The sequence below is a fragment of the Hypomesus transpacificus genome, chromosome 17, assembly GCF_021917145.1.
Source record: "Hypomesus transpacificus isolate Combined female chromosome 17, fHypTra1, whole genome shotgun sequence".
Taxonomy (NCBI): domain Eukaryota; kingdom Metazoa; phylum Chordata; class Actinopteri; order Osmeriformes; family Osmeridae; genus Hypomesus; species Hypomesus transpacificus.
In genome coordinates, this window is record NC_061076.1 from 6,212,435 (window position 1) to 6,223,495 (window position 11,061).

At 53.2% G+C, this 11,061-nt stretch overlaps 1 protein-coding gene across 1 annotated transcript in view; it reads left to right on the forward strand.

The window, feature by feature from the left end:
- Window positions 1–60: 60 nt before the first annotated feature.
- The window catches only part of dnm2a (dynamin 2a), a 21,004-nt gene continuing 10,003 nt past the window's right edge, over window positions 61–11,061 (forward strand). Inside the window, 14 exon segments of the mRNA XM_047038196.1 lie at window positions 61–486; window positions 7,273–7,306; window positions 7,309–7,348; window positions 7,697–7,846; window positions 8,001–8,044; window positions 8,046–8,205; window positions 8,305–8,351; window positions 8,353–8,404; window positions 8,506–8,636; window positions 8,638–8,667; window positions 8,822–8,964; window positions 9,206–9,341; window positions 9,464–9,531; window positions 10,526–10,772. Coding sequence (XP_046894152.1) covers window positions 326–486; window positions 7,273–7,306; window positions 7,309–7,348; window positions 7,697–7,846; window positions 8,001–8,044; window positions 8,046–8,205; window positions 8,305–8,351; window positions 8,353–8,404; window positions 8,506–8,636; window positions 8,638–8,667; window positions 8,822–8,964; window positions 9,206–9,341; window positions 9,464–9,531; window positions 10,526–10,772 — 1,443 coding nt within the window. The 5' untranslated portion in view covers window positions 61–325.

Consider the following 11,061-nt stretch of genomic DNA (forward strand, 5'->3'; position numbering starts at 1 on the left):
ACCAATAATTTCGATGGTTTCTATGACAGGGTGGGAATCACCGGCCAGGTCGGATGTCGACAACCGGATGGTGTTCGGTGGAGGAAGTTTTGTGAGTTTCCCGTCCGTTTTGGTTGACTTCGTATATTTTACGTGTTTATAAAAACACGTTATGACATTTCATTTAATTTGTGAAGGACACAAGTTATAATAGCTTAATTTTCTTTGACATAAAAGAGCACTGACGGGTTCGTAGGTGGTGGACCTCAACACTTCAGAGTAACCTGAGCACCAGTCTCCAGCAAAAGAGCCTTTCGTTTGGGAGCCGAACCGATCCAACGAAGCCATGGGGAACCGGGGGATGGAAGATTTGATCCCCCTTATCAACAAACTTCAGGATGCTTTCAGTACCATCGGCCAGAGCTGCAACTTAGACCTGCCTCAAATTGCTGTAGTCGGTGGACAGAGCGCTGGAAAAAGCTCTGTCTTGGAAAATTTTGTTGGCAGGTTGGTTCGGCGCTTCAAACTAACTCGTTAGCTGTGTGTCGCTAGGCTAACTAGCCTAGCTAGCTAATATATTCCCTAGCTAATGAACGTGAAAAGTAATAATTATGAACAGTTAGTTTGCTACTTGTACAATGTAATTCCTTGCTAGCTAACTGTATTTACATAGATATGTTCTAATAGTTCATATTGGTCGGGTTGTTAGCTAACAAAGCACTAACTAGCTCTAAAGACAAAGTTAGTAGTCTTGATATACAATGTTTGCTAGCTAGCTATTGATTGGTTCTTATAATTAGCTAATTTTAACATTATCAAAAAACATTTATACTACCAGTAGTAAGAGATCACTGTGTACTTGTCTTGTAGAGAAGACCAATGAGTGACAGTGAGTGGCACAAACATTTTACATAAGTTACTAGTTAGCTACTGTAGCTCTACTGGGTTGGGGTGACGTTTGCCTGACTGAAACGCTTCGGGAGGTGAACCATAATGAAAAGTTGTTTTGAGAGTTACCGAAAACACCGAATAACACGATTATATTTTATTGCTGAAGGTTATAGAAAGGGAGTTAAATTCCCCGCGAGGTATCTAACGTTACTTCCAGAGCCTGGACTTTAATAAACAATGTAAGGCCGAACGCGGAAATGCAGTTGACTGATGTTTGGCTTCCCTGTAGCAAGATGTCATGGATATTTCATTGCAGTAATGTTGAGGCATCTTTTGCCAAGTTTTCCTATGTCACATTCTGTCTACGCTTAGAAACAAGATGTTGCTCCTCCATATTAAATGGTTTAGTGTAGAGTACTTTTCTAACCGGCATTATTTGCTTTTCCAGTGGTGTTTACACAGCACACCTCTCTTCCATTATAATGGCGACGACGTGGGATATTGTTTGAGCTAGATGTTCTCAGCATCTAGTCTATAATAGTGTTATTATGAGCTAGGCAGGCAATATGGTTTCCCCTAATAAAAGACCATTCTGTTGCCTTTAACCCCAGGCAGTTTCCTGTTTGAGTTGAGTGTACTGTAGACTGCAAGTCTAGCTAATGAGTAGTGAATTGTCTTATGTCATGCCACTGTTTGGCCTTGGCTACAAAGGAAACTGGAGTGTGCCTTGCCTTCCCATCTTTTTATAGTTTCATGCCACACCCAGACTACTACAGCAGGATGCAGTTGACTTCATGCCTTTGTTTGAAGTTTACTGCTACCCTCTCTCATATACACTATTCCCTGAGGCTTCTGAAGTGAAATGTGTATTCTGTACCATTACACAATAGTCTGTCATCCGTCTTCTTAGGATTGTTGTGTTGTGACTCCAGTAACACAGTGAAGGTATTGTAAACATTGCCTCAGGATATGGACTAAGGCCTCACTAATATTTGGGTTTGGTACACTTCCTATTTTCCAGCAATCAGTAGAGAAGAGCTCTTTTTTTTTTTTTTTTTTTTTGGTATTGGCTTTTGCAAAGAAGCCGCACCACTCGAGATGTCCTGTGTGAAATGGGGTTACATGTCTCGTAGTGGAAGTTGCTCCATGCCTCTGCCAGCCACTCTGTTGTGCAGTTTAACCCAAAGGCCTTTTTAACAGGCTGGTCCTGTCTCTCTACCCCGCATCAGCAGTGGGTGAGGTCAGCCTGCAGATAAAGGAACAAAACAAGTGCTCTCAATAGCAGCTTGTTGAGCAGGTTTCTCTATTCACACTGCAAAACTGAATCTGGCCCAACCCACAACACATGACTGTGTTTATACGCACACTCGTGCGGTCATACTCGCAGACACCGTGTCAAAGGCAATGTATTATATCCGCTAATCGTCAACGCTAGGTCCAACGCACACAAAATGCCAGTATTGTTGAATATGTAGCCGTAGCTGCACCCACAGCTTAGCCTAGCCTACCGCTCAACACGCATGTGGGTTCAAATGAGAGGGACTTTGTACAGCAGTGGCTCCTGACACATTTCAGCTGTAATTAACATTAGTCAGTTGCAGTTGATCTCAATTTTTCCCGCCTGAGCAGGCTGTCTACATTGGCCGTGTTGACAGCTCTTAAACACACATGCACACCAACAGTCACTTCTGCTATGAGGGCTTAGAAAAGGGGGCGTGTGGGCTAGACCGAAGTGTGATCTAGATTCACAAACGCAGACACGTCGTCTTACAAAACGGCGTCCAGGATGGGTCGAATATTCTTGAGCAGTAGATGATTAGTGCCCTTCGTGTGCAGAGAGTGAACTAGGAATTGCTGAAGTGCACAGTTTGACAGGAACGAGCCCTTTTGTGTCCGTGCGTGGTCACTGTGTGAGAAAAGTTCCGCATGCAAGCTTGGTTTTCAAGGTCAAGACTGACTGAAACACGGAAGGGTTGGGTTGTTGTTACTGATTTCTATGATGACAGCTGTGATTGCTGCTTGCATTGAGTTGGAAGAGCATAGAGGTAACATGCCAGAGAAAAGGTGTCTGACCGGCTAGACAATGGTTTCATACAGGGAATTTGTGGGTTTCATTTCATATTTTGATGGCACAAGCTGAAATGAAGCAACACACCTCCGAGCTGTTGTGAGGTGTGAACTCCCGGCTGTGGTGCCGTCTGCGAGTGAGAAGGCGGTGATATGTGTGACGCGTTGGAGATGTTACCGTGTCCTCATCTCTCCCTCATTCTGCTGCACCGTCAAACAAGAGAAACTAGCGGTGGGAAACCACCAAGGGAAATAGTCTAACTAGCCGTAGTTCCTAGTTCCGTTCTGCCTGGGTCCTTTGGTCTTCACCGTTCCAGTACTGTGCGCATGCACATCTTGGTGACATTTGACCTTTTACTAAAGACTCGGGTGCTCTGATGCAAATGCGTGCTCTAACAGTCCAGGTGCCACTGAGCGTGTCTCATATTTAGGCCACGTGAGAAACGGAGTTTCCCCAGAAGTTGCTTTGCGCTGATCTGACCAGAATGGTTAGTGTCTGTGTCTGCTCGACATATTTCTTAATCCAATCTGCTAGCGTCGTTCTGACCCATGAGCACCGGTGTTTGAGATCATGTCAATGAGCTTGTCTTCGATCTCTATAGAGAGTCTTCATTCTCTACAGAGAATGGAGATGTACTGAATACTGGCTGACATCTCAGCCATTATGTGACACTTTCAGAACTATTCTAAAAGCCTGTGTGCATTAGGCTGCACACCCCCTCGCGATCTTTTCGAAATACACAATGTTTTCTTGTTTGCCCATGCCTGCTTAGATGCCATTAGGCATGCAATAATCAACAAACACACTCAATTACAATAAATAAAAAAAAAACTCCTGACCCGCTTAAATCCTTTTTGCCAAAAAGGAAAACGAAAATGGTACCATTAACTCAAATGGCTTCCCCGTGAGCCGAATTATCCCGGGTCTCGCTCGCTTATCATGCCAGACGGCCTTTCAGCCATTTAATGTGGACTATTGAACCGTGAATAACATTTCAATTTATTCCGAGAGGAGGATCAGAAAGTCCCCATCTTGGCTTTGTCTGTGCGGGGCTGATGTCATAGTCCCTGGGGGCAGGAGTTATAGAGGTCATATCTAGCACAGCAGGCTGGGCAGGGCGGGGCTCTTATCTGCTCTGCTGTCACAGTTGCAAGCGGGGCCTAAACTGGACCCGCAATCAGCCAGGCGAGGTGGAGCACAAAGGACGGGGTCGTTACACAAGATCCCGACGGTTGGCTGTTGCAGGGAGACCTCCTGGTTTTTGGGGCCTGCTCGGTTCCCCTGCGCGGGTGGACCGAAGCTGGAGTCCCACCTTTTAGCTCCCCGGACACTTGTTTTGCGTCGCACACCCTACTGTAGAACCACCTTGGGACCGCCTCCCCGTTTCCCCAGGCTCGCGGCCCGCTGAAGTGCTCTTGTCGAGTAGGTGTGCTTCTCTCACGCCTCCCTCCAAGGCCCCCACCACCCCTCCCCCTCGCTGTGGCAGTCGGCAGGAGGAGGAGTCCCCCATCCCTGGCCGTAGCTAGCCAGCATGCCGGGCTGAGAGAGGCAGAGGCTGGCAGAGCAGGGAGCGGAGGAGGAGTCCCCCATCCCTGGCCGTAGCTAGCCAGCATGCCGGGCTGAGAGAGGCAGAGGCTGGCAGAGCAGGGAGCGGAGGAGGGGACTTGGCTCTGTGTGGGATTCTGTCTCCCCTCTCCCTCTGCCCTTCTCTTTCCTTCCCTCTGCCCCTTCTCTCTCTCTCTCCTCCCTCTCTCTCCATCCCTCTGCCCTTCTCCGTCTCTCTCCCCCCCCCCCCCCCCACCCCTCTCTCTCCTCTCCGTCTCTCTCTCTCTCGCTCTCCATGGTGTTGGTTGACGCTCAGAGAGACTGCTAGACGTGGCCCTCGTCCATCCATAATGCATGCAGATGATACACAATCTGCTCAGCCTCCTCTATCATTTACAGCACATCAATAATAGACGCCCCCCCTCCTGGAGCCCCCGTTGCCTCGTACAGTAGGAGTGTGAGGACGCAGCTCCGCGCCGACCGGGTCTGTCTGATCAGCCGGTCGGGTTCTGGATGCGTTTTGTCTCTGTGGGCGTGTCGGCTGATTCGAATCAGGCTGTTGTCCCTGCGGAGCGTATATGTAGGCTCTGTGCTCCCTCGGGGCCCCGGCTGGGCTGCCCCTAGCCGGGCTGTCGGAGTGTCTCGCTGGGGCAGCTCAGCGAGAGGGGTTGTAACTAGAGACGCGTTAATGCACTAACACTAGCCGAGGTCGGCCCCTCGGTCCCCGTCCCCCCCCTTACCACCACCACCACCACCTCGGCAGCATCCAGTCCATTTAGCTCCTCTGTACATCGTCCTCCGCTCTCTCTCTCCCCCCCTCCTCCCCTCTCTCGACCCCTTTCTGTTCTCTCGCTCTTCGTAAGACAAACGGCCGGCCGCTCTGCATTGTGTGCAGCGGACAACGTGAGCGCTGAACCCAGGGCCATCCAGAACGTTCCCCTCTGTTCGGCAGAGAGAGACAGAGAGAGAGACAGAGAGAGAGAAACCCGGGCCTGTCGCTCGGCGGTTTGTTCCTCTGCCCACGCACCAGTACCCTGCCCTGGGCGCCGACTGTGGCGCTCACAAAAAAAACTCCTCTACCCCCCCCCCCCCCCCCTCACTCCCTTCAGGCTAGTCTGCATGTGGAATGAGTTGGTTGAGGAGGAGGAGAAATGTGGGTTATGGCCATCTTGTTAGACGGATCCTGCCCCCCCCCCCCCACCCCCCTTCTGGTCCTTCAGCTAATGATCTCCTCCAGATGTAGCCTAGCATGTTCTACTCGTTCCAGCCGGGGCAAGCAGACAGACAGCCAGGGAGGAGGCAGAGGAAGGAAGGGGACTGCAGGGTGGGCTAGGGGCTCTGCCCTGCTCTAAAGGGCTGACTTTGCGCTGTGGTTGGTTCTCCACCCATAGGAGTTTTTTTAAATGATTATTGGCGGTGCGTCGCGCCATGGACGCCAGAGATAAGCCAATGCCTCGGTGTCGTAAGTAGGCCACATAAAACGGTGGTATTTTCCTGTTCGACATAACGAGGGGGAAGAACTCGAGCTTTGATATCGGCCTTTCTCGGCATTCTAGCGTCGCCTCTTCAGACAGAAAGAACATGGTTAATTGCGTGGCAAGATGTGAGCGTGGAGCGCTTGGATGGAAGCAGTCCCTTTCCAAATCAATGCATCCATAATGACGGGAGTGGGTGGACGCCACATGTCAGGAATTGATCAGCAGGGGCGTTATGATGTGACTGGTGGGGAGTCGAGTCAGAGGGGCGGGACCATTTTCCCTTGGCTTTTCGATCTAGAGGCACGGTCAGAGAGAACGATCCCGACTGTAATAAAGATTTTCCGTCTCTCTCTCGTTCTCTCTTTTGTTCTCTCTCTCTTGTTCTCTCTCTCTGTATATTTATTTATTTATTTCTTTTGGCAATTTGTCTCATTGTCTGCTTCTCATTTCTTCCTCCACCTTTCTGCCTTTCACTTTCACTCTCTCTCACACTTTCTCTCTCTGTGTGTCTCTCTCTCTCTCTCTCTCTCTCTCCTCTCTCTCTCTCTCTCTCTCTCCTCTCTCTCTCTCTCTGTCTCTCTGTGTCTCTGTGTCTCTGTGTCTCTGTCTGTGTTCTCTGTGTCTCTGTCTGTGTCTCTGTGTCTCTGTCTGTGTCTCTGTGTCTCTGTCTGTGTCTCCTGTGTCTCTGTCTGTGTCTCTCTCTCTCTGTGTCTCTCTCTCTCTGTGTCTCTCTCTCTCTGTGTCTCTCTCTCTCTGTGTCTCTCTCTCTCTGTTGTCTCTCTCTCTCTGTGTCTCTCTCTCTCTGTGTTCTCTCTCTCTCTGTGTCTCTCTCTCTCTGTGTCTCTCTCTCTCTGTCTCTCTCTCTCTCTGTGTCTCTCTCTCTCTGTGTCTCTCTCTCTCTCTCTCTGTGTCTCTCTCTCTCTGTGTCCTCTCTCTCTCTCTGTGTCTCTCTCTCTCTGTGTCTCTCTCTGTCTCTCTCTCTGTCTCTCTGTCTCTCTCTCTGTCTCTCTCTCTGTCTCTCTGTCTCTCTCTCTCTCTCTCTCCTCTCTCTCTCTCTCTCTCTCTCTCTCTCTCTCTCTCTCTCTCTCTCTCTCTGCTGTCTCTCTCTGTCTCTCTGTCTCTCTGTCTCTCTCTCTGTCTCTCTCTGTCTCTCTCTCTGTCTGCTCTCTCTGTCTGTCTCTCTGTCTTCTGTCTCTCTGTCTCTCTGTCTCTCTGTCTCTCTCTCTCTCTCTCTCTCTCTCTCTCTCTCTCTCTCTCTCTCTCTCTCTCTCCTCTCTCTCTCTCTCTGCCTTTGTCTTTCCTCTCTCGCAGGGACTTTCTTCCGCGGGGGTCAGGCATCGTCACCCCCGGCGACCTCTCATCCTGCAGCTGGTCAACAACAAAGCCGGTGAGCTTCCCTCCTCCGGCAGGCCTGCCCCGCCGTGCGGCCCCACTCTCAATGCACACCGCCACGGGCTCAACCCACCGTCTGTCTGGAACCTGCCTGTTCATGTCCTTCTCACCATGCCTCTCTCTCTCTTTCTGTGTCTGTCTGTCTCTCTCTCCCACTGTCACTCTATGTCTCTCTCTGGTCCATCCTCTCTCTCCCTCCTTTTCTCCTGTCTCTCTCTGTCTCTCTCTCTCTGGCCTGTCTCTCTCTCCCTTTTTTCCCCTGTTTCTCGCTCCCCCCTTTTCCCATCTCTCCTCCCTCCTTTCCTCCTGTCTCTCTCCTCATCCTCGTGTGTCCAATCTCTAGAGTATGCCGAGTTCCTGCACTGTAAAGGGAAGAAGTTTGTGGACTTTGACGAGGTGCGGAGTGAGATTGAGGCGGAGACGGAAAGGATCACAGGCTCCAATAAGGGCATCTCTCCCATCCCCATCAACCTGAGGGTCTACTCCCCACACGGTACTGACACACACACCGGCACACACACACACACACCGACACACACATACTCCACACTCCTCCACACCAGGCCTCTCCCACGTCGGCACTACATTCGGTCCTTATTTGGAACGTTTCTTTGCCACAACCATGTGTTACCGTCCGCGCCCAGCAGTGCTCAACCTGACCCTGATCGACCTGCCGGGGATGACCAAGGTGGCCGTGGGGGGACCAGCCTGTGGACATCGAGCACCAGATCAGGGACATGCTGCTGCAGTTCATCACCAAGGAGAGCTGCCTCATCCTGGCCGTCACGCCGGCCAACAGCGATCTGGCCAACTCGGACGCCCTCAAGATCGCCAAGGAGGTGGACCCGCAGGGTGAGGGGGCCCCCTCGGTGTTGGGATGGGGGGGGGTAATGAGGGGGGTGGGGGGCAGGACTCGCTGATCACTTTCTCCCCGTGTGGCTGCGTTGGCAGGGCTGCGCACCATCGGCGTGATCACCAAACTGGACCTGATGGACGAGGGGGACGGACGCCAAGGACATCCTGGAGAACAAGCTGCTGCCGCTGCGTCGAGGTGAGGATGAGGACGCTCGCACTCACACACACACGTTTTCCGTCACCGGCTGCAGAAGCCGGCGCGTTAAGCCTGCGTGCGTTTGTGCGCACCTTCGCCAGGCTACATCGGCGTGGTGAACCGCAGTCAGAAGGACATCGACGGGAAGAAGGACATCCGCGTGGCCCTGGCGTCCGAGCGCAAGTTCTTCCTCTCCCACCCGGCCTACAGGCACCTGGCTGAGCGCATGGGCAACGTCGCACCTGCAGAAAGCCCTCAACCAGGTCAGCGCGGCGACCCACTCCGACCGCTCCCGCATCGCCGCCTCACCCCCCCCCACCCGAGCCTCCCTACCCTTCTCAAACCCCATCCCCCCCACCCCAATTACCGCTGGCCCCGTGTGTCCTCTCTCCCTCACTTGGGTGCGTCTCTCCTCAGCAACTGACCAACCACATCAGGGACACGCTGCCGGGGCTGCGCAGCAAGCTGCAGAGCCAGCTCCTCTCGCTGGAGAAGGAGGTGGAGGAGTACAAGAACTTCCGCCCCGACGACCCCACGCGCAAGACCAAGGCCCTGCTGCAGTGAGTAGAGTAGAGGACGCCTCCGGGTGGGTGGGGGGGGGCGGGGGGGGAGATGGAGGTTTCGCCTAGGAAACAGGGTGGGAGGGGAGGGGAGGGGGCATTTCCACTTCCCCTACAAACCCGTCGTTTTTTTTTATACAACCCAATGCATTTCGCGTGAGAACCCGCGAACCTCCGTTCAACCCCCCCCTCTGAGCGCTGCTTCCCCCGTGCCCCCTTCCCCCCTCCTCCCCCTGCCCAGGATGGTGCAGCAGTTCGGGGTGGACTTTGAGAAGTGCATCGAGGGCTCCGGAGACCAGGTGGACACCAACGAGCTGTCGGGAGGCGCCAAGATCAACCGCATCTTCCACGAGCGCTTCCCCTTTGAGCTGGTCAAGGTGAGGGCCCCCCCCCCTCCCTCCCCCCACACCCCCGAAGCCCCTGCTCGCTGTCAGGCCCTCCGGCCTTGTGGACGCCGCCGTACTGACTCTGTCTCTCTCTCCCTCTCTCTCCCTCTCAGATTGTGTTTGACGAGAAGGAGCTGAGGAGAGAGATCAGCCACGCCATTAAGAACGTCCACGGTGTCAGGCAAGTGGAGAGGAGAGGCCCAGAGAGACACAGCAGGCCTCGCAGTGTAGCACCACACCACAGAAGCCCCTACCTGTACCCCAACACCAGCCTCCTCACTGCCCCTACCTGTGCCCCAACACCAGCCTCCTCACTGCCCCTACCTGTGCCCCAACACCAGCCTCCTCACTGCCCCTACCTGTACCCCAACACCAGCCTCCTCACTGCCCCTACCTGTACCCCACCACCAGCCTCCTCACTGCCCCTACCTGTACCCCAACACCAGCCTCCTCACTGCCCCTACCTGTACCCCAACACCAGCCTCCTCACTGCTCTCAGTTACTCTGGTAGCCGGCCTCTTTCTCATGAATCCGCCCTCGTCACTCATGTCCGCCCCAGACAGCTCCACTGCAAGGGCGGCCGAAACAGGACCAGCACAGAACGCACTCTCCTCTCTCCTGAAACCTGATGTTTACCTGTTGTTTACCTGTTGTATGTGAGATCCTAACATGATTCCTTTTCTCCCACTGCTCTCCCTCTTCCGCTCTGAGTGTGCCTGTGCCTCCTCGGCCCGTCCGCTCTTCTCTCTCTGTGTCTCTCCCTCTCCCTCTCTCTGTCTCTCTCTCTCTCTCTCTCCCGTCACCCACGCTGGGTGTGCTCGAGTCTGTGTGACTCTGTTTGTTTGTTATGTCTTTGCATGTTCATGTTCTCTCTATTGGTCGCTGTTGCGATGAAACGTCTTGTGCGTGTGATTGTTGATTCTGGATCGTCTCTCTACTTCTTTCTTATGGTGTTTGAATGTCTGTCTCTCTTTCTCTCTGTCTCTATGTCTGTCTCTATTTATCTCTGCCTATTGCTGTCTGTCTCCTAACCCTTTATCTCTGGACTGTGCAATAACGTGTCTGTCTGTCCGTGTCCTCGTCCGTGTGTCCCTCTGCCCTCCGCCTGTCGTCCTGTCTGCCTGGCGTGTCTCACCTGTCCGTCTGTCTCTGTCTGTCTTCCTGTGCGTCCTCAGAACGGGCCTGTTCACCCCAGACCTGGCGTTTGAGGCCATCGTGAAAAAGCAGATCATTAAGCTGAAAACGCCCTGTCTCAAATGTATCGATCTGGTCATTCAAGAGCTCATCAACACAGTCAGGCAGTGCACCAACAAGGTATTGCAGGTGTCCGGCATCTCCCGACCCAGCCCGGCCACAGGGCGGCGCACCTGTGGGTGGGGGGGGGGGCACACCGGCACAGAGCATCCTCTCCGCCCATCCACGGCCTCCTAAGATTGCCCTAGTGTTACCTCTCTCTCACCTGTTGTCCTCGAGGACCCCCGCCCCCCTCCCCTGCCCTGCATGTTTTCGACGTCTCCTTCCTCCAAACACACCTGATCCCAATCGACGGCTCGTTATCAGGCTTCTGCTCAGCTCCATAACGAGCCGTTCATTTGGATCAGGTGTGTTGGGAGAGTCGTGGGAAACATTGCCCTGAGAGCCAGGGTCGAGGACCACTGCCCATCTGTAGCCCCTGGTCCCCGCCCCTAGCCCCAGCCCAGCGTCCTGCCAG